The sequence below is a fragment of the Oncorhynchus gorbuscha genome, linkage group LG04 (genome assembly GCF_021184085.1).
Source record: "Oncorhynchus gorbuscha isolate QuinsamMale2020 ecotype Even-year linkage group LG04, OgorEven_v1.0, whole genome shotgun sequence".
Lineage (NCBI taxonomy): Eukaryota > Metazoa > Chordata > Actinopteri > Salmoniformes > Salmonidae > Oncorhynchus > Oncorhynchus gorbuscha.
Window position 1 is genome coordinate 61975761 of NC_060176.1, and position 22268 is coordinate 61998028.

Consider the following 22268-nt stretch of genomic DNA (forward strand, 5'->3'; position numbering starts at 1 on the left):
AGTTTCAAGGTCTCAGCTTAGAGAGAAGAAGCCTCGTGAGGTATTAGTCTGTCACATGCATGACCCAGTATTGGTCAGTCACATGAATGAAGCAAACGTTAATGATGAATTAATTATGAATAAGCTAAATCATGCAACTATGACTTGTCAGTATATAAAGGAACTAATAGGACTGCCCCATTAGAGCTCCTGACAAACGTTCACTATGGTGCATCAACTTTGTTGGAACCTCTCCAGCGAGCTGAAAAAAACTGATTCATTTAAGATTGACTTCGACCCTGTGTAAGAATTTCCACAATAGTTCATATGTCTGTAGATAACCTGATTCAGCAGTAAGGCTAGCTGTGGTTATTTGTGTGAACTGTCTGTGATACAGAGTGAGCTTGTGAACTTGTAGGCTATCAAAATGAGGGATGATGCTATTACTGTAAATCATTAAATACGTGGAAATACAATGAATGGATCTTATGTTTACAGAGAAATGTCATTTTCAAATCAAAATGTATGGTTCACATACACATATTTAGCAGAGGTTATTGCAGGTGTAGCTAAATGCTTGTGTTCCTAGCTCCAACAGAGCAGTAGTATCTAACAGTGCAGTAGTATCTAAAACAATTCACAACAACACACACAAATGGAATTAAGAAATATATAAATATTAGATCCAGCAATGTCGGAGTGGTATAGATTAAAATACAGTAGAATAGAATACAGTATATACATATGAGATGAGTAAGCAGTATGTAAACATTATTTAAACAATACGACTAGTGTTCCGTTATTAAAGTGGCCAGTGATTCCAAGTCTATGTACATAGGGCAGCAGCCTCTAAGATGCAGGGTTGAGTAACCGGGTGGAAGCCGGCTCGTGATGGCTATTTAACAGTTTGATGGCCTTGAGAAAGAAGCTGTTTTTCAGTCTCTCGGTCCCAGCTTTGATGCACCTGTACTGACCTCGCCTTCTGGATGATAGCGGGGTGAACAGGCCGTGGCTCCGGTGGTTGATGTCCTTGATGATCTTTTTGGCCTTCCTGTGACAGTGCTGTAGGTGTCCTGGAGGGCAGGTAGTTTGTCCCCGGTGATGCATTGGGCAGAGTGCACCACCCTGCGGTTGCAGGCGGTGAATTTGCCATACCATACGGTGATACAGCCGAACAGGATGCTCTCAATTGTGCATCTGTAAGATTTTGTGAGGGTTTTAGGGGCCAAGCCAAATTTATTCAGCCTCCTGAGTTTGAAGAGGTGCTGCTGTGCCTTCTTCACCACACTGTCTGTGTGGGTGGACTATTTCAGATCATCAGTGATGTGTACGCCGAGGAACGTGAAGCTTTCTACCTTTTCCTCTGCGGTCCCGTTGATGTGGATAGGGGTGTGCTCCCTCTGCTGTTTCCATAATTCCACAATCAGCTCCTTTGTTTTGTTGATGTTGAGTGAGAGGTTATTTTCCTGGCACCACTCTCCCTCACCTCCTCCCTGTAGGCTGTCTCATCGTTGTTGGTAATCAGGCCTACTACTGTTGTGTCATCTGCAAACTTGATGATTGAGTTGGAGGCGTGTGTAGCCACAGTCATGGGTGAACAGGGAGTACAGGAGGGGGCTGAGCACGCACCCTTGTGGGGCCCCTGTGTTGAGGATCAGCGAAGTGGAGGTGTTGTTTCCTACCTTCACCAACTGGTGGGAGGCCCATCAGGAAGTCCAGGACCCAGTTGCACATGGCAGGGTTCACACCCAGGGCCCCGAGCTTAATGATGAGCTTGGAGGGCACTATGGTGTTGAATGCTGAGCTATAGTCAATAAACAGCATTCTTCCATATTGATTCCTCTTTTCAAGATGGGACAGGGCAGTGTGCAGTGTGATGGCAATTGCATCATCTGTGGATCTATTGGGGTGGTAAGTAGATTGAAGAGGGTCTAGCGTGTCAGGTAAGGTAGAGCCTCTTAAAGCACTTCATGATGACAGAAGTGAGTACTACTGGGTGATAGTCATTTAGTTCAGTTACCTTTGCTTTCTTGGATACAGGAACAATGGTGGACATCTTGAAGCAAGTGGGGACAGCAGACTGGGATAGGGAGAGATTGAATATGTCCGTAAACACTCCAGCCAGCTGGTCTGGGCATGCTCTGAGGATGCGACTAGGGATGCCGTCTGGGCCGGCAGCCTTGCCAGGGTTAACACTTTTAAATGTCTTACTCACGTCGGCCACGGAGGAGGAGAGCCCACAGTCCTTGGTAGCGGGCCACGTCGGTGGCACTGTGTTATCCTCAAAGCGGGCGAAGAAGGTGTTTAGCAAGACGGAAGCAAGACGTTGGTGTCCGCGATGTGGCTGGTTTTCCCTTTGCTGTTGAATTGTAAATGAACTTCGTCTCTGAACTGACGTTTTGCCTGTTTGATTCCCTTACAGAGGGATTAACTACACTGTTTGCATTTGGCCATATTCCCAGTCACCTTGTCATTGGTAAATGTCGGGGTTTGTGTTTTCAGTTTTGCGCGAATGCTGTCATCTATCCACGGTTTCTGGTTTGGGTAGGTTTTAATAGTCACAATGGGTACAACATCTCCTTTACACTTCTGGATAAACTCAGTCACCATATCCGTGTATTCGTCAATGTTATTCGTCAATGTTATTCCTGGAACATATCCCAGTCTGCGTGATTAAAACAATCTTGAAGCATGGATTCAGATTGGTCAGACCAGCGTTGAATAGACCTTAGCATGGATACTTCTTGTTTGAGTTTATACCTATAGGAAGGGAGGAGCAAAATGGATTTGTGATCAGATTTTCCAAATGGAGGGCGGGGGAGGGCCTTTTAGGCATTTCGAAAAGTTGACCAGAGCAAGTACAACAGTCAATGTGATGGTAGAACTTCGGTAGTGAAGTTCTACCATACTATAAGTCCACTCCGAATACCTCTTCTACACTGGCGGTTTTGGAGCAGCCTCTGGAATAAGTTAAATTGCCCTGGAGGGTACGAACATAGGATATCATTCGGGAAAGTCGTATTCCTGGTCGTAATGCTGGTGAGTTACCGCCACTCTGATATCCCAACAAAAATTTCCGGCTGAATGTAATAACACAAAAAGCACTTTGGAGTAATAATGTAAGAAATAACACACAACAACAAAAAACCTGCGAAGTTGCTTAGGAACTATGAGCAGAGCTGCCATATCTGTCTGCACCATTTTATACACACACAGGAGTAATCCACTCAGTGTCCGTCGCCCTGTTTTAGTTGACTGACATGAAGTAGAGTGAATAGTTTTCACACCTCGCTTTAAGATGCAGTCTAAATAAGAGAAAGGGGGCTGGCAGGAAGGATTTACTTTCTCCCTGTCTCTGGTCCACACTCCAGTACAGTAGGTGGCAGGAATGCTCCATAAACGTTGGATAACAACCACCGATAAATCCCACAAACGAAGAAGAACACCACCACCACCACCACCACCACCACCACCACCACCACCACCACCCCCCTCCCCTCTCTCTCTCTCTCTCTCTCTCTCTCTCTCTCCCCCTCTCTCTCTCTCTCTCTCTCTCTCTCTCTCTCTCTCTCTCTCTCTCTCTCTTCCTCTCTCTCTCTTTTCCTCTCTCTCTCTCTCTCTCTCTCTCTTTTCCTCTCTCTCTCTTTTCCTCTCTCTCTCTCTCTCTCTCTCTCTCTCTCTCTCTCTCTCTCTCTCTCTCTCTCTCTCTCTCTCTCTCTCTCTCTCTCTCTCTCATGTCAAATGAACATGGACCCATATGAAACGTCAGCACAGTGAGTGTAGTAGCAGTTTACGTATTGATGTTAGCGAGCTAGCCTAGTAAAATACAGTCCAGACATAGAAATACATTTCTCGTAAAGCAGTATATTTGTAGAGTTATTACATTGGGAAACGGTAGAGTTTATATTCGTTGCAGAGAATACGTTAAACGCAATGGACTTCACTTGGATTTTTTTACTTTCTCGAAGTTCATACGGTAAGAGATTCCATTGATTAGCTAGCTACTGTTAGCTAGAGGATAACAGTAACCATAACAGCGACAGCTATACTAGCTAGCCATCTTCATTGTTGAAACCATCTGTCTTTTCATGATCAAGTCGTTAACTAAACGGGGACTGACGGATTTCTTAAATCTCGAAATGTTGAAATATTTACAGAATGATAATGAACTATTCAGCTAGCTATCTAGTTGGCAAACTGCTAACCGTAGCTAACTTGAGGCGAGCAGGCATTGCCAACACTGTGAGTAGCTAGCTGCCATAGCTAGCTACGTCGTCTCTCATCTTGTCATCCAGCTATAATATAATTAGCCTCTTTTAGATGTCTCTTTTAGCAAACTTACTAGTTAAACCTGCTGTCACGGATCTGTCAACTGATCTGGCGACATGACAAATTATAAGAGCGGCACAAAAGGACTATCTGCAACCAAGTTTTTCCAACTACCAGGAAACATGCATCACTCACTATATCCTCATTCCACATCTCTAATATTAATTGTCTTCATGCTGATTACTGTGACACTCTCTCTGTTGTCTGTTTCAGATTGAAAGAGGAAAGACAATGACAGTTCCCTTGCCTGTGAGAGGAGGCTACACTGGAATACAGCTGTTCTGTGACCAAAGCAAGGGACCTTGAAGGACCACTGCCTGTGTGACAGAGGACTTGCATTGTGAAGCTTTTGGGGAGAGTAGCAGGCAGTACACTTGTGTAAAGAAACACTAAGGCAAGGTGGAGATGTTTGCCAAACTGAAAAAGAAGATTGCTGAGGAGGCAGCCACAGCCCCCCGGACCGGAGTCCGCATGCCTCGGTCCTATAGCAAAGAGTCCATTACGTCAGTGGGGGCAGACTCGGGGGATGATTTTGTAAGTACCAGTTTTGTTACCTCACTGTCACTCTGTCCATGCCAGTCATCTTTTGAACCCACCAAGAGTAGTTGGTCACATGACACGAAACACAATCACACACGATTCTGTTCGCTTAAGAAGTTTTCCAGAGCTATTCTATAAAGGAGGCATCATGGAAGATAAGGGAGGTTTCTTTTTAATTATTACTTTTGGCCTCTAATTTTAATTGGCTTTAACTTTGCACTTAACACAAACAATGGTAATTTTTATCCTGTACACTCTTTCAATTCACCATAGGCTATTGTATTATTATATTACAGTTTTCTCAGTGTTTAGAGAGATTCTGAGACCCCTCCCAGACAGTAATGGCCCAGGCCCTCCATTAGTGTTTCTCTCTGTGGCCTGGTAAGAGCATTTCAGTGGCTCTCTCCTATGTAATGGAGCCCCTGGGACTGTCATGATGCTGTAAGTCACTACCATATACATGGAGCATATCAGATATCCCCTGTACCGTGATGTCAATAGCCCTGAATTTTATGAGATCAATATCTAATAATGGCTTTATGAATTTCAGCAAAATTGTAGGCCTAATGTACAAGACTTACATTATGCAGAGCCAGGGAAAGAGCAGTAAAGTAATTTGCTGCATTTTTAAGTTTGGTGTAATTGTCCTTTATTAACGAGTAGCCCTGCCTATATTTTGATGACATTGCCTTTTGGATTATGAGTTGGGTCTGTGAGTCAGCTAGCTTTTTGTTATATGGTTGGGTGTGTCTGGAGATAGGCATCCAGAAGCCAGTGGATGCCACGGCTTAGTGTAAATATGCGAGTTCCCCTACGACCGCTCTTTTGTAAATGATGACATGAATTCTAAAATTGTAGGCGCAAACCTGTGTAACCTGAAGCCATGCTCGGTTGTCAGCTCTGCAATGCTCTGTTCACTTGATGACACACACAATGTTTATTTTCTCTTTTGGAGAAGGTAGCTTAACATACTATATGTTGAGACAATTCAGGTTACATTTTCATTAGGCTAATCAGTAATAATTGTGATGATGTTATACCACATTGCACTGTTAAACGTATCATTTATATTCAGAAGATCATGTATTAGGCGCTGGGAAATATTTTTTTGTCGATGTTCTTGGAAATGCATCAGAAGTGTTAATCAGTTCAGTGGTAATTTTACACTTCCCCACAGCTACAATTATGAATAAAGTGGCTCATCTTACAGGGTTATCCAGATCCAGTCTTCTGGGGCTGATGTGTATTTAAGTCATTGACTGGCCAGAAGGTCAAATCACCTGGTAGACTATCCCTTGTCAAATTTGTAGTAGAATCAGGATGACATCAAGCTAAAGTAAACCCACTCGCAGCCATGAGTTAGGTACCGATGATATGACATGTTGTTGTTACAGCAAAAATGGACTGGAGCCTGGCCTGTAGGCCTTACATCATGTCACCTAGTCACAGCCTTGGCTGGCATGAACAATTAACTTTTGTGTTTTTGTGTGGGTGGGAAGGGGGTGTATGATGGGGTGCTATTCTATGTATGTTGTGTCAATTGATTTATTTATATGGATGTAGCAGCACTCTTTAATTGTCCAAGTCAAATTTCCCCTTGGACAATAAAGTACATGTTATTGTATATACACTGAGTATACTAAACATTAAGAACACCTGCTCTTTCCATGTCATAGACTGACTAGGTGAAAGCTATTATCCCTTATTGATGTCACCTCTTAAATCCACATCAATCAGTGTAGATGAAGGGGAGGATATAGGTTAAATAATGATTTTTAAGCCTTGAGTTGCAATGCTCATTCCTTTGACGATAAACGCAAATCCGACCATCACCCTTGGTGAGACAAAACCGTGACTCGTCAGTGAATAGTACTTTTTGCCAGTCCTGTTTGGTCCAGCGACGGTGGGTTTGTGCCAATAGGTGACATTGTTGCTGGTGATGTCTGGTGAGGACCTGCCTTACAACAGGCCTACAAGCCCTCAGTCCAGCCTCTCTCAGCCTATTGCGGACAGTCTGAGCACTGATGGAGGGATTGTGCGTTCCTGGTGTAACTCTGGCAGTTGTTGTTGCCATCCTGTACCTGTCCCGCAGGTGTGATGTTCGGATGTACCGATCCTGTGCAGGTGTTGTTACACGTGGTCTGCCACTGCAAGGACGATCAGCTGTCCATCCTGTCTCCCTGTAGCGCTATCTTAGGCGTCTCACAGAACGGACATAGCCATTTATTGACCTGGCCACATCTGCACTCTTCATGCCTCCTTGCAGCATGCCTAAGGCACTTTCACGAAGATGAGCAGGGACCCTGGGCATCTTTCTTTGGGTGTTTTTCAGAGTCAGTAGAAAGGTCTCTTTAGTGTCCTAAGTTTTCATAACTGTGACCTTAATTGCCTACCATCTGTAAGCTGTTAGTGTCTTAATGACCGTTCCACAGGTGCATGTTCATCAATTGTTTATGGTTAATTTAACAAGCATGGAAAACAGTGTTTAAACCCTCTACAATGAAGATCTGTGAAGTTATTTGGATTTTTACAAATTATCTTTGAAAGACAGGGCCCTGAAAAGGAGACGTTTCTTTTTTTGCTGAGTTTAGGTTCCAGGCACACCAGTTTGTGTTGAACTGCAATGCTGCTGGGTTTTTCACGCTCAACAGTTTCCCGTGTGGATCAAGAATAGTCCACCTCGCAAAGGACATCCAGCCAACTGTGCGGCGCATTGGAGTCAACAAGGGCCAGCATGCCTGTGGAACACTTTCGACACCTTGTTGAGTCCATGCCCTGACGAAATTAGTCTGTTTTGAGGGCAAAAGGGAGGGGGGTCATCAACTCAATATTAGGAATGTGCTCCTAATGTTTGGTATAGTCCGTGTTGATCTTCTCAGTGTGATATTTCATAGACTCTACAACCCACAACGTAGATGTTTCTAGTACCTGCTGACCCATTACTATGGAAGCTCCAGTGTGACCTGCTGAGTTGCTGTGCTGATGAGGATCCCTCTGTTCTGTGTGTTTGTGTTGACCTCCAGGCCTCTGATGGCAGTAGCTCCAGGGACGACCTCTCCTCCCAGATCCTCAGAAGGAATGATCAGATTCGCAAGCTGGAGGCCAAACTATCAGGTAAGACATGTCTGTATTGAGCCAGTATAAACAGAATAGGATGAGGTGGCCATCTAAGATTAGTTTTGCATTTCCCCATTCAATAGTTAAGGTTAGGTTTGGTGGTGGATAAGCTGATTCTAGATCTGTGTCTAATGTACTTAGCAACAACTGCTACCCAGAGCAGTTCACTCAGGTCAAAGGTCACATAACCCACGGGTGATGTCTGGTTTCAGACCTCCAAGGTTTTTGTTCTCAACACTGACCCTCATAAGGTATGATGGGGGTAACTCTTACAATTTCTTTATTCTTTACCACATTCCCATTCGGTGAACGTTAAGAGCAAATGCCATGGCTTTGTCTACCTTTGGGGGTTCTGTGTGTCTTCTCTCCCAGATTAGTGTGATAGCTACTCCTCCCTCAGATGTGGTGTGTGTGTGTGACCCCTTAGAAGAGGTTAAAAGTTGCACGTCCTCATGCAGCGTCTTAACCAGGATGGATTTCTCATCTAAGAAAATCATTGTTTTCTTTCCTTTTGTATGCCTCTCTTCATTTATTTTATTCCTCCTCCTCCCTGTCCCTTTACCCTAATCCACCTATCCCCCTTTCCTGGGTGTGTGTGTGTACTTGTGTGTTTCTGTCATGTTGGTATCCCATCACCCCACCTCCTGCCAATAGACTACGCTGAGCAGCTCCGACTTATGCAGAAGACCAAGGACAAGCTTGAAATTGCATTAGAAAAACATCAGGATTGTACGTACCTTTATTCTCCTCCCGTTTTGCTTCCTTTCTGTCTCATTTGTTTGTCTGCTGGATGGGGTAATGGTCACCCTAAGCACCATCAGTCGCTCGCGGAGGGGAATCATGCTGTCACTTCTATAGACTTCCATATAAACAAATAAATTGATAAAACCAAGGACTTACATGCTTGTTCATATATAATTGTTTAGAAATGTTTGTGGCACTCAGCAGTGTTACAGTTCTTGACACAAACCGGTGTGCCTGGCACCTACTACCATATCCCATTCAAAGGCACTTAAATCTTTTGTCTTGTCCATCCACCCTCTAAATGACACGCATACACAATCCATGTCTCCAATTATCTCAAGCCTTAAAAATCTGTCTTTAACTTGTCTCATCCCCTTCATCTTTACTGATTTGAAGTGGATTTAACAAGTGACATCAGTAAGGGATCATAGCTTTCACCTGGATTCACCTGGTCAGTCTGTCATGAAAAGAGCGCGTGTTCTTAATGTTTTGTATACTCTGTGTAAGTCCATGTGGGATGTCTCTGTTGGCCATGCTTAGATGCACAGCTTGCCTTTGCTTCTGGGGAACACTTAGTTTGGCATACTGGACACATTCTATGGTCAATTTTACCACCCTTTCACAGCTACCAGCTACTAACCACTGACAATTCCATAACTATCTGTTTGAACCGAGCCATCTTTGGCTAGCCTGTTGTGTTCATCCTCTTTCTTTCTGTCTGTCTGTCTGTCTGTCTTTCTGTCTGTCTGTCTGTCTGTCTGTCTGTCTGTCTGTCTGTCTGTCTGTCTGTCTGTCTGTCTGTCTGTCTGTCTGTCTGTCTGTCTGTCTGTCTGTCTGTCTGTCTGTCTGTCTGTCTGTCTGTCTGTCTGTCTGTCTGTCTGTCTGTCTGTCTGTCTGTCTGTCTGTCTGTCTGTCTGTCTGTCTGTCTGTCTGTCTGTCTGTCTGTCTGTCTGTCTGTCTGTCTGTCTGTCTGTCTGTCTGTCTGTCTGTCTGTCTGTCTGTCTGTCTGTCTGTCTGTCTGTCTGTCTGTCTGTCTGTCTGTCTGTCTGTCTGTCTGTCTGTCTGTCTGTCTGTCTGTCTGTCTGTCTGTCTGTCTGTCTGTCTGTCTGTCTGTCTGTCTGTCTGTCTGTCTGTCTGTCTGTCTGTCTGTCTGTCTGTCTGTCTGTCTGTCTGTCTGTCTGTCTGTCTGTCTGTCTGTCTGTCTGTCTGTCTGTCTGTCTGTCTGTCTGTCTGTCTGTCTGTCTGTCTGTCTGTCTGTCTGTCTGTCTGTCTGTCTGTCTGTCTGTCTGTCTGTCTGTCTGTCTGTCTTTCACTATCCAGCCTCCATGAGGAAACTGCAGGACCAGAATGAGACTCACCAGGCCAATAGAGCCAAAATGGCTGAAGGCATGGCTTTGGCACTAGACAAGAAGGATCAGGTGAGCAGCATGTCCTTTGCACCACAAGGCATTAATTTGTGTGTGTTTATACTTAGATGAATTCCTGTCTTTGTCTGTAGGAATGGATGGAAAGGATATTTACGCTGGAGCAGGTACGCTAACATTTAAACTGCATCCTAACATCTAACAAAAGTTATAGGTTCTCATTCAGCCAGTTAGTCTTTGCATGTGTAGATGAGAGATCTAACTGGTGGTCATCCTGTCTGTTCCTCAGGAGAAAGCGTCTCTGTCTGTGAGGCTAGATGAGATGATGGAGCAGAGCCTTACTCTGTTCCAGAAGAGGGATGACCTGGACGAGCTGGAGGGCTTCCAGCAGCAGGAGCTCGCCAAAGTCAAACACATGGTACACACTACTGACAACAAGGTCCCACTGTCTAACTCTAACCCACCCACCACATTGCGTGTATGAGGAAAGTCAAACGTAGACTTGTCAGTTTGTGCTTTATCTGTCTGCCTGTTCTGATTCAAGCTGTAGCTGTGTCAGTAATGATCCATCACAAGTCTTCCTATCTAAACAATAATTGTATTTCAACATTTGTTATAGTGAAGTCCTTTCTGTGGTTGATTCTGTTATGGTAGTTACTGAGTAAGGAGGAGCAACTGGTCCAGCAGGAGCGAGTGCTCCAGCAGAAGGGTGCCGAGCTGCAGATGGCCAAGAAGGGTCTGGCCGAAGCCCAGGAGCAGCTGCGGGTTCTGGGAGAGGAGCATCAGGAAAGTTGCAGGCTCAACACGGAGCAGGAAATGGAGATGTAAGGACAGGACACAGAGATTGCCTTAATAATGCCTTGAATTCAGTAGTTGCAGAGATGCTGGTCTTGATGACTGAAAGTAATGACCTTACTCATTGTAGAGCTTGCCCCACTCACCTCTTTTCTATAAGGGAGAGTTAGTTAGTATGCCAATTATTTTGATGAAGTCTGCCTGTTTTCTTCTGGGTTGTCTGTGGTTTTGGTGGTTGTCTAACAGTACAGGGTGTGTGTGGTCTCCTCCTTTAGAGAGGAGTTGCTGGAGGTCAGGGAGGAGGCTGAGAAGAAGATTACTGAGCTGGAGGGCAGAGGCCAGAACCTGCAGAAGGTCATCCAACAGGTGTCTGAAGACTTCCAGAAGGTGAGCCTCTAACCCAGAGAGAAATCCTTTACCAAAATCCTTTCACTGTATTGAAATGGTACAGATTTGTAATGACAGCATATGAATATGGTTAACTAAATGTGATAATATTTTATAACATTTTTCAGATTTAGTGATCTAATTGTGTATGTTCTCAGTCACGGAGCGCGGCAGCAGCTGTAGAGAAGTCTCTCCGTACGTTACAAATGGAGAACAATGCCCTGAAGCTGCAGCAACACAAAGTAAGACCAGACCACCATGTAGCTACCTATACCCCCTATTCGTTCTCCTCACCCTGCCCTGTGGAGGGAGGTACAGTATGCTGTGTATTGACCCAATCCTCTCTATCCTTGCTGTGGTCCCCAGGCTGCAGTGACTGATGAGGACAAGGAGCGTGTGCTGCTGGACCTGCAGGAGAAGATCTCCTCTCTGGAGAGACGTCTGTTTGGTAACCTGAGTGAAGACGAGCTCCTCCAGGAGCTTCTCAAAGAGGTAACTTAAACAGTCAGCTAATCCTAAAGACAGAGGGACTCCAGTGGAATTAGTTTAGAGAAAATACCACAGAGAGTGGTGATTCATTTCTTAGCTCCTTTTTCCTGATGTGTAGAAGTCCACTCTGGAGCAGAGGCTGGAGGACACGAGAGTTGAGCTGCTGGAGGCACGCACCAACCATGCTGACACGGTTAGCTCTTTGGAGACTCAGGTAAACAGTCCTCTCTCTACCTCTTCATCAGCATGATATACTTCTTCACATGCCACTGGCTTAGATGCTCCATTAGGTAACAGTAATACATGAAAAACTGTATGAACTCATCTGTTAAGCATATTGTATCTGGTTTCCAAGATGGCGTAGCAGTAAGTCGTCCTGTCGTATCGTGTCCCTTGTATAATATCGTTTTTTCGTCTTTACATATTTTTCTTCGCATATCTTTAAAAACATTTTGCTAAACCTAAGCTTCCAAATACTCTCCTGCAACCCGCCTCACCCAATGTAGCTACTTTTTCCTAAAGTATTTATATTTACTTCGGGAACCGGAACCCCTCAACTGAAGCTAGCCAGCTAACCACCAGCTATGCTAGCGGTCTTCAGCTAACCGGTCATCAGCTAACCTTTAGCTCGGAAAGCTCTCGCCAGTTCAAACAACGCAACGCTAACCAGAGCATAACGGACCTATTTATTTTTTATCCCCGGATTCCCACCGCAAACGGAACATTTTTCAGCTGGATCTTCACAACTAGCTATCTAGCTAAACCGCAACCCCGGATGATTACTCCTGGCTAGCGTTTCCACCCACTTAGCTTGAAGCTAGCCCGGCCAGAGCACCTGTGCTTACCACCGTAGCATACTCCTGGGCTACAATACCCGGGCCCACGACCGTTCTATCGATGTCACAGCATGAAGAGGAATAAACAGAATCACCCCATCGCGACGTCCCCCAAAGGCTAACTCTCTAGCCCTTGCTATCTCCTTGCTTGCTAATTCGGCCTGCTAACTGCTAGCTTGTTTAGCCCTGGTCCGCTAACTGCTACCTTGTTTACCCCGGCCTGCTAACTGTTAACATGTTAGCACAGGCCTGCTAACCGTCTGCATCGCCGCGTCCCAAACACTCACTGGACCCATATGTACTTTCTATCTCTTTCTGATTTTTAATTTGTTTATACCTTCAGGAAACCTGCGTCACCCAATGTGATACGGAATCGCTATTATTTTTAATTTTTAGAACACACTCAAGAACCTCCAGAAGCTAACCAGCTAACTAGCTACAAGCTATTTAGTCATTGTTAGTTTTTTAACCTGGATAACACTCACCAGTCCAGCTTCCCTGCCCCATCCACCGCTGCCCCCTGGACACTGATCACTTGGCTACATAGCTGATGCACGCTGGACTGTCCATTAATCACGGTACTCCATTCTGCTTGTTTGTTTTATCTGTCGGCCCCGTTGCTTAATCAACGCATTTTACCTGCTGTTGTTGTGCTAGCTGATTAGCTGTTGTCTCACCTACTGTTTTATCTAGCTTTCCCAATTCAACACCTGTGATTACTGTATGCCTCGCTGTATGTCTCTCTCAAATGTCAATATGCCTTGTATACTGTTGCTCAGGTTAGTTATCATTGTTTTAGTTCACAATGGAGCCCCTAGTTCTACTCTTTATACCCCTGATACCTCCTTTGTCCCACCTCCCACACATGCGGTGACCTCACCCATTACATCCAGCATGTCCAGAGATACAACCTCTCTCATCATCACCCAGTGCCTGGGCTTACCTCCGCTGTACCCGCACCCCACCATACCCCTGTCTGCGCATTATGCCCTGAATATATTCTACCATGCCCAGAAACCTGCTCCTCTTATTCTCTGTCCCCAACGCTCTAGGCGACCAGTTTTGATAGCCTTTAGCCGCACCCTCATATGACTCCTTCTCTGTTCCGCGGGTGATGTTGAGGTAAACCCAGGCCCTGCATGTCCCCAGGCATCCTCATTTGTTGACTTCTGTGATCAAAAAGCCTTGGTTTCATGCATGTCAACATCAGAAGCCTCCTCCCTAAGTTTGTTTTAGTCGCTGCTTTAACACACTCTGCTAAACCTGATGTCCTTGCCGTGTCTGAATCCTGGCTCAGGAAGGCCACCAAAAATTCAGAGATTTCCATACCCAACTATAACATCTTCCGTCAAGATAGAACTGCTAAAGGGGGAGGAGTTGCAGTCTACTGCAGAGAGAGCCTGCAAAGTAATGTCATATTTTCCATGTCCATACCCAAACAGTTCGAACTACTAATTTTGAAAATTACTCTCTCCAGAAATAAGTCTCTCACTGTTGCCGCCTGCTACCGACCCCACTCTGCTCCCAGCTGTGCCCTGACACCATTTGTGAATTGATCGCCCCCCATCGAGCTTCAGAGTTTGTTCTGTTAGGTGACCTAAACTGGGATATGCTTAACACCCCGGCAGTCCTACAATCTAAGCTAGATGCCCTCAATCTCACACAAATCATCAAGGAACCCACCAGGTACAAATCCAACTCTGTAAGCAAGGGCACCCTCATAGACGTCATCCTGACCAACTGGCCCTCCAAATACACCTCCGCTGTCTTCAACCAGGATCTCAGTGATCACTGCCTCATCGCCTGTATCCGCTACAGAGCCGCAGTCAAACGACCATCCCTCATCACTGTCAAACGCTCCCTAAAACACTTCTGTGAGCAGGCCTTTCTAATCGACCTGGCCCGGGTATCCTGGGAGGACATTGACCTCATCCCGTCAGTTGAGGATGCCTGGTCATTCTTTAAAAGTAACTTCCTCACCATTTTAGATAAGCATGCTCCGTTCAAAAAAATGCAGAACTAAGAACAGATACAGCCCTTGGTTCACTCCAGACCTGACTGCCCTCGACCAGCACAAAAACATCCTGTGGCAGACTGCAATAGCATCGAATAGTCCCCGTGATATGCAACTGTTCAGGGAAGTGAGGAACCAATACACGCAGTCAGTCAGGAAAGCTAAGGCCAGCTTCTTCAGGCAGAAGTTTGCATCCTGTAGCTCCAACTCCAAAAAGTTATGGGACACTGAAGTCCATGGAGAACAAGAGCACCTCCTCCCAGCTGCCCACTGCACTGAGGCTAGGTAACACGGTCACCACCGATAAATCCATGATTATCGAAAACTTCAACAAGCATTTCTCAACGGCTGGCCATTCCTTCCGCCTGGCTACTCCAACCTCGGCCAACAGCTCCGCCCCCCCCCCCCCCCCCCCGCAGCTCCTCGCCCAAGCCTCTCCAGGTTCTCCTTTACCCAAATCCAGATAGCAGATTTTCTGAAAGAGCTGCAAAACCTGGACCCGTACAAATCAGCTGGGCTTGACACTCTGGACCCTCTATTTCTGAACTATCCGCCGCCATTGTCGCAACCCCTATTACCAGCCTGTTCAACCTCTCTTTCATATCGTCTGAGATCCCCAAGGATTGGAAAGCTGCCGCAGTCATCCCCCTCTTCAAAGGGGGAGACACCCTGGACCCAAACTGTTACAGACCTATATCCATCCTGCCCTGCCTATCTAAGGTCTTTGAAAGCCAAGTCAACAAACAGGTCACTGACCATCTCGAATCCCACCGTACCTTCTCCGCTGTGCAATCTGGTTTCCGAGCCGGTCACGGGTGCACCTCAGCCACACTCAAGGTACTAAACGATATCATAACCGCCATCGATAAAAGACAGTACTGTGCAGCTGTCTTCATCGACCTTGCCAAGGCTTTCGACTCTGTCAATCACCATATTCTTATCGGCAGACTCAGTGGCCTCGGTTTTTCAGATGACTGCCTTGCCTGGTTCACCAATTACTTTGCAGACAGAGTTCAGTGTGTCAAATCGGAGGGCATGCTGTCCGGTCCTCTGGCAGTCTCTATGGGGTTGCCACAGGGTTCAATTCTCGGGCCGACTCTTTTCTCTGTGTATATCAATGATGTTGCTCTTGCTGCGGGCGATTCCCTGATCCACCTCTACGCAGACGACACCATTCTATATACTTTCGGCCCGTCATTGGACACTGTGCTATCTAACCTCCAAACGAGCTTCAATGCCATACAACACTCCTTCCGTGGCCTCCGACTGCTCTTAAACGCTAGTAAAATCAAATGCATGCTTTTCACCCGCATGCCCGACTAGCATCACCACCCTGGATGGTTCCGACCTTGAATATGTGGACATCTATAAGTACCTAGGTGTCTGGCTAGACTGTAAACTCTCCTTCCAGACTCATATCAAACATCTCCAATCGAAAATCAAATCAAGAGTCTGCTTTCTATTCCGCAACAAAGCCTCCTTCACTCACGCCGCCAAGCTTACCCTAGTAAAGCTGACTATCCTACCGATCCTCGACTTCGGCGATGTCATCTACAAAATTGCTTCCAACACTCTACTCAGCAAACTGGATGCAGTTTATCACAGTGCCATCCGTTTTGTCACTAAAGCACCTTATACCACCCACCACTGCGACTTGTAGGCTCTAGTCGGCTGGCCCTCGCTACATATTCATCGCCAGACCCACTGGCTCCAGGTCATCTACAAGTCCATGCTAGGTAAAGCTCCGCCTTATCTCAGTTCACTGGTCACGATGGCAACACCCATCCGTAGCACGCGTTCCAGCAGGTGTATCTCACTGATCATCCCTAAAGCCTACAACTCATTTGGCCGCCTTTCGTTCCAGTACTCTGCTCCCTGTGACTGGAAAGAATTGCAAAAATCACTGAAGTTGGAGACTTTTATCTCCCTCACCAACTTCAAACATAAGCTATCTGAGCAGCTAACCGATCGCTGCAGCTGTACATAGTCTATTGGTAAATAGCCCACCCATTTTCACCTACCTCATCCCCACACTGTTTTTATTTATTTACTTTTCTGCTCTTTTGCACACCAATATCTCTACCTATACATGACCATCTGATCATTTATAACTCCAGTGTTAATCTGCAAAATTGTAATTATTTGCCTACCTCCTCATGCCTTTTGCACACATTGTATATAGACTCCCCCTTTTTTTCTACTGTGTTATTGACTTGTTAATTGTTTACTCCATGTGTAACTCTGTGTTGTCTGTTCACACTGCTATGCTTTATCTTGGCCAGGTCGCAGTTGCAAATGAGAACTTGTTCTCAACTAGCCTACCTGGTTAAATAAAGGTGAAATAAAAAAATTCAAACTCCCCCAGATATCCAGACTCAACAACAATGTGACTGAACTACAGACCCTGCTACGACACAAGGACGACTCTTCCAAGAACTACAGAGAGAGAACGGACGCACAGGTAAGAGAACAGGTACACACTGGTGGGAGAGAACAATGTAAGCATTTCAGACCTGTGCTCTCTCTCTACCTTCAGTCTCACACACAGCCCCATGTCTCTGTCTCAGATAGCAGGTCTGGAACAGCAGGTGCAGGAGAGCAATGAGAGGCTCAAGAACACTGAGCAGCAGATCTCTGACAAACAAGCACATCTAGACAAACTGGTAAATAAATGTCAGATTTCAGGGAAAGATGCTCTACCACCAATGTTCATGGATTAAGTTGAACATGAGGCTGGAGCAAATGCGGTTTCATTGTATTTATTTTCTTTAGACTGAGTAGGCTTTTAATGTGTGATGTCTGCGCGGCCCTTTCCCCTGTGGTCCCTCCCCCAGCAGGCAGAGTGGAGTGTGGAGAGGGACAGTCTGCAGCAGCAGGTGTCTGCAGAGCGGCAACAGGGCCAGGAGAGGGCAGGCCGGCTGGAGGAGCAGCTCACTGCACTGCAGACAGAGAGAGACACCGAACACACCTCTGCCCAAGCCAGGATTGTGAGTTACAGTTCTCAGCTCTCACATCCTCTGTACATTTTAATTCACAAAACTGTGAAATGTGCTGCGTAGTTTTGTAACCTGAATATTAAAGTCAACTGTATCTTTGGTATTTGATCATTTCTATGCAGATTTTGATCAGTTTATCCATTGGTCTCTGTGGATTGTTAATTGTCCATTATCGGTTGCCATGTAATTTATCTCTGCTACAGGGCTGGCATGAAACTGGACTCTCAAACAAGGCCATCAATTTTTTATCTATCGTTATTGGACTGTGTTCCTATGCATTCTAATTTCTGCTTTTCTTTCTCAAACATCCCTTTGTCTCTGCTTCTCTCTCCCTCACCAACCGCTCTCTCTCGCTCTGTCTCTCTCGCTCCCTCACCCATCTGTGTTGTATTTCCCAGAGTGAGTTGGAGCAAGAGAGAGCGTCTCTGCTGAGGGGGAGGGATAAAGCTGACGTTGCTCTGAGGAGGCAGGCAGAGGGGCTGGAGCAGGCCAGGGTCAGACACACTTCCTGCTTATATTAGGCAGTCCGTTGAAAACAGGAAGTCACAGATTTCCTGAAGAAACGAGATATTTTTCAAATTAAATTGCGTTCTTCAGTCACTCCAGATGTTTTGCATACTGTGCCACACCATTTCTATGAGAACTGCATTCCTACATTGCAACTCCCAAAAAATTGTCCTGTTGCCTGTACAAACGGGGTAATGATGTCCCTATATGTGTCCCCAGTCAGAGCTGAGCAGCAGGCAGACAGTGAGTGTGGAGATAGCCATGGCTCTGGAGGACACCAGGAGACAGAAGGAGGTGCTCCAACTACAGGTCTGGAGATGCATGATACATACTTACTCTCACAGCATACATTTTTACTGTACTCTTTGAAATAACAAAACAGGATTCTTTACACTGTGTTGGAACGAGGTTTGAAACAATTGCAGATGCATTTTCCTTAACGCCCATAGTGCCCGAGTATGATTATCTGTTACAAAGCCATGAATTCAGCTTGTGTTGATTATGTGCTCGTAAATAGATGATAATGTTACTCTCTCCTTTTCCAGGTAGGAGAGATGATGGCGTCACTTCAAACAACATCGCAGGAACTGGCCCACGTCACTGAGCAGCTGAAGCGGAAAGAAGAGGAACTCCAAACACTTCGCGATGGTAAACACTTTCTCTGTCCACCGGTGCCCTTTTCCTCCATCTCCCATACTATGTGAATTCAGAAGTTGTAGTGTTTGTCTGATGTTCCCTTCCACACTATTTGTTTTGCAGAGCTGCAGAGTGCCCAGAGCTCCCTGTCCCAGCTGCAAGAGGAGACAGAGGGGCTGCAGGCAGCAGCCCAGGAGAGGCAGGAGGAGAAGGACAGCCAGCTGGTCAGCTTGAGGCAGGAGCTCCTAACCCAGAATGAGCAGTTAGACTCCTGCCAGTTACGGGTCAGAACACACAGGGAGCACAGCCATTAAGCTTTTAACTCACAACCCGTACATAAGTGCAAAGTCTGTCATTACATATAATGTTAGGTCTGCATGTCTGTTGTTGATTGACTTTGCCTGCTTTGTCTGACTGTGCCTCTGTGTGTGTCTGTGTCCCTCCCAGGTATCGGAGCTAGAGGTAGAGACTCTGACGTTGCAGCAGACTCCAGAGCTGTGTGAACTGGACCAGAATGGGACTGTGACGGTGGATGACCTGGACCACATGCAGAAGGCCAACCGAGACCTGGAGCAGCAGCTCAGTGACAAGAACAAGGTCAGTACTGGATGACCCAGAAACCATGATCACCACACAGGCATGGTCAGATAATTAATGCTTGTCTGAAATAGCTAGAGCAGGACCATTGGATGACTGTTTCTTTACAGACCATTAAGCAGCTGCAGCAGAGACTAGCAGAGCTAAAGAGGACCTTGCAGAAGGAGCTGGTGAGACATTTAGATAACTTAGTATGGGTATATTTAAATCAAATAAAAAAAATTCAGTTCATTAAAATATTGTTTTGTTTGATGGTTTGTGTCTGTGTTTCTGGTGCAGAAGCTGAAACCTGAAACAGAGTCCGATGGGAAAGAGAGGGCCCAAGAAGGGAGAGGAGAGAGGCAAGAGAGGCCAGACAGAATCTTTACAGAGCTCACTCTAGGTCCGGCCCCGGGCCCAAACACCACTGTCACCAACACATCTGATCTCAATGACTCACGAGAGATCAACTTCGAGTACCTCAAACACGTGGTGCTAAAATTCATGTCATCCAGAGAGGCTGAGGTGAGAGCAGTCCACCTGGTCCATGTTACAGCTAGGCCGTATACACAGCTAGGCCGTATACACAGCTAGGCCGTATACACAGCTAGGCCGTATACACAGCTAGGCCGTATACACAGCTAGGCCGTATACACAGCTAGGCCGTATACACAGCTAGGCCGTATACACAGCTAGGCCGTATACACAGCTAGGCCGTATACACAGCTAGGCCGTATACACAGCTAGGCCGTATACACAGCTAGGCCGTATACACTGAGTGTACAAAACATTAAGAACACATGTTTTTTCCAGGTGAATCCAGGTAAAAGCTATGATTCCTTATTGATGTCACTTGTTAAATCCACTTTAATCTGTGTAGATGAAGGGGAGGAGACAGGTCAAATAAGTATTTTTAATGCTTGAGTGGCGCAGCGGGCTAAGGCACTGCATCTCGGTGCAAGAGGTGTCACTACAGTCCCTGGTTCGATTCCGGGCTGTATCACATCCGGCCGTGATTGGGAGTCCCATAGGGCGGTGCACAATTGGCCCAGCGTCGTCCGTGTTTGGCCGGGGTAGGTCGTCATTGTAAATAAGAATTTGTTTTTAACTGACTTGCCCAGTTAAATAAATTGAGACATGGATTGTGTATGTGTGCCATTCAGAGGGTGAATGGGCTAGACAAAATATTTATGCCTTTGAACAGGGTATGGTTGTAGTTCCCAGGTGTACCAGTTTGTGTCAAGAACTGCAATGCTGCTGTGTTTTTCACACTCAACAGTTTCCCGAACACTTTCAACACCTTGATGAGTCCATGCCCTGGAGAATTTAGGCTGTTCTGAGGGAAAAGGGGGGTGGAACTCAATATTAAGATGGTGCTCCTAATGTTTGGTATACTCTGTGTATACAGTCAGTTTATTAGGTACACCACCCCATTCACCAAAATGGATCGCTCCTACAGACAGTGAGTCACGTTGCCGTGGCTTGCTATATAAAGCAGGCAGACGGGCATCGAGGCATTCAGTTACTGTTCGATTCAACGTTAGAATGGGACTTTGAGCATGGTATGATCGACGGTGCCAGGCGCGCCAGATTCAACTGACAAGTGACTGTGCTAGATGGGTGTACCTAATACAATTCCTGGTGAGTGTATCTGATGTCTATGGTCATGGATGAAGTCTAAATCTCTCTGTATCTTAGGCCTATCAGCTGATCAGAGCAGTGTCTGTGTTGCTGAACTTCACTGGTGAGGAAGAAGACATGTTGAAGCAGACTCTGGAGTACAAGGTGGCTTTCTCCTTTCACACCTCGTTTCCCTGAAACTCATGTCAAATGAATGGATGCTATGGCCTGAACCACAGTCAGTGTGTATCACATGAAATAGGCCATGACCCTATTTTGTCCTCAAATGTTCTCATTTCTTAAATGTGCGAGCTATCTGTTATTTATTTTAGAATGACTAAGCTGCATCTGGAGGGGAATTGTTCTTTTTATAGAGGATACTATAACATTCAAACCCATGTTTTGCTACCAATAGACCCTTTACCAGTTGTAATACTAGTTTTAGTAGTCCAATGATATTTCATTTGATATAATTGTAACTATCGCTGTATTTTTCAGATGTCCTGGTTTGGATCCAAGCCTTCTCTGAAAGGTATTGTCCGGCCATCAGTTTCAGGGGCACCTGCTCACTGGAGCTGAGGGGACCGAGAGAGGAAGACGGGAAAGACACACACACATTACTTTTATCATGCGTTTGCATGACTTCTCCCACCACTGTGGCAACCAAATGAACACTGTAAAGAGAACACAACCCAAGCTTTAAAATGGTTTCTGACATGACACAGATTCCTATGTACTGTAGCTCCTCAATCTCTCCTGATCATTTTTTTCTCTTCATCTTCAAGAGAAAAGAGAATGGCTCTACAATGACTTAGAAGGGCAAAGTCTTGTTAATGTGGTCTGTTGTTTTTTTGGGGGGGGAGATTTTTATTTAGAAGTAAAATGGTTAAAGCAGACATGGTGTTGACCCATTTGATAAATGTTAACCTTAAGAGAAACCCTCCTCCCTCCCCTTGGAATGAGGTTAACATTAGATCTAGCTCTGTCATGGACACAGTACAAGTACACTACATTACCAAAAGTATCTGGACATCTGCTTGTCTAACATCTCATTCCAAATTCATGGGCATTAATATGGAGTTGGTCCCCCCTTTGCTGCTATAACAGCTTCTACTCTTCTGGGATGGCTTTCCACTAGACGTAGGAACATTGCTGCTATAACAGCCTCTACTCTTCTGGGATGGCTTTCCACTAGACGTTGGAACATTGCTGCTATAACAGCCTCTACTCTTCTGGGATGGCTTTCCACTAGACGTTGGAACATTGACGCCGGGGACTTGCTTACATTCAGCTGAAAGAGCATTAGTGAAGTCAGGCACTGATGTTGGGGGATTAGGCC

General features: G+C 45.7%; 1 protein-coding gene across 5 annotated transcripts; it reads left to right on the top strand.

Annotated features, from left to right (window-relative positions):
- The first annotated feature begins 3714 nt into the window (after positions 1-3714).
- On the top strand, positions 3715-22058 carry LOC124034440 (golgin subfamily A member 1-like). Of its 5 annotated transcripts, none has more exons than XM_046347660.1 (24): positions 3715-3955; positions 4522-4842; positions 7872-7962; positions 8620-8694; positions 10030-10127; positions 10208-10240; positions 10363-10491; positions 10728-10897; positions 11144-11255; positions 11414-11497; positions 11622-11747; positions 11863-11958; positions 16960-17067; positions 17162-17257; positions 17429-17581; positions 17989-18084; positions 18317-18406; positions 18643-18745; positions 18857-19017; positions 19181-19330; positions 19441-19500; positions 19610-19834; positions 21008-21094; positions 21428-22058. In XM_046347660.1, the coding sequence occupies exons 2-24, from the start codon at positions 4714-4716 to the stop codon at positions 21506-21508; spliced, it is 2553 nt and encodes an 850-aa protein (XP_046203616.1). In that variant the 5' UTR covers positions 3715-3955; positions 4522-4713; the 3' UTR covers positions 21509-22058. The 5 variants fall into 5 exon arrangements, with proteins under 5 accessions (XP_046203616.1, XP_046203617.1, XP_046203618.1 ...); XM_046347661.1 differs by having other exon boundaries at positions 17432-17581; XM_046347662.1 differs by having other exon boundaries at positions 16960-17055.
- The last annotated feature ends 210 nt before the right edge of the window (positions 22059-22268 follow it).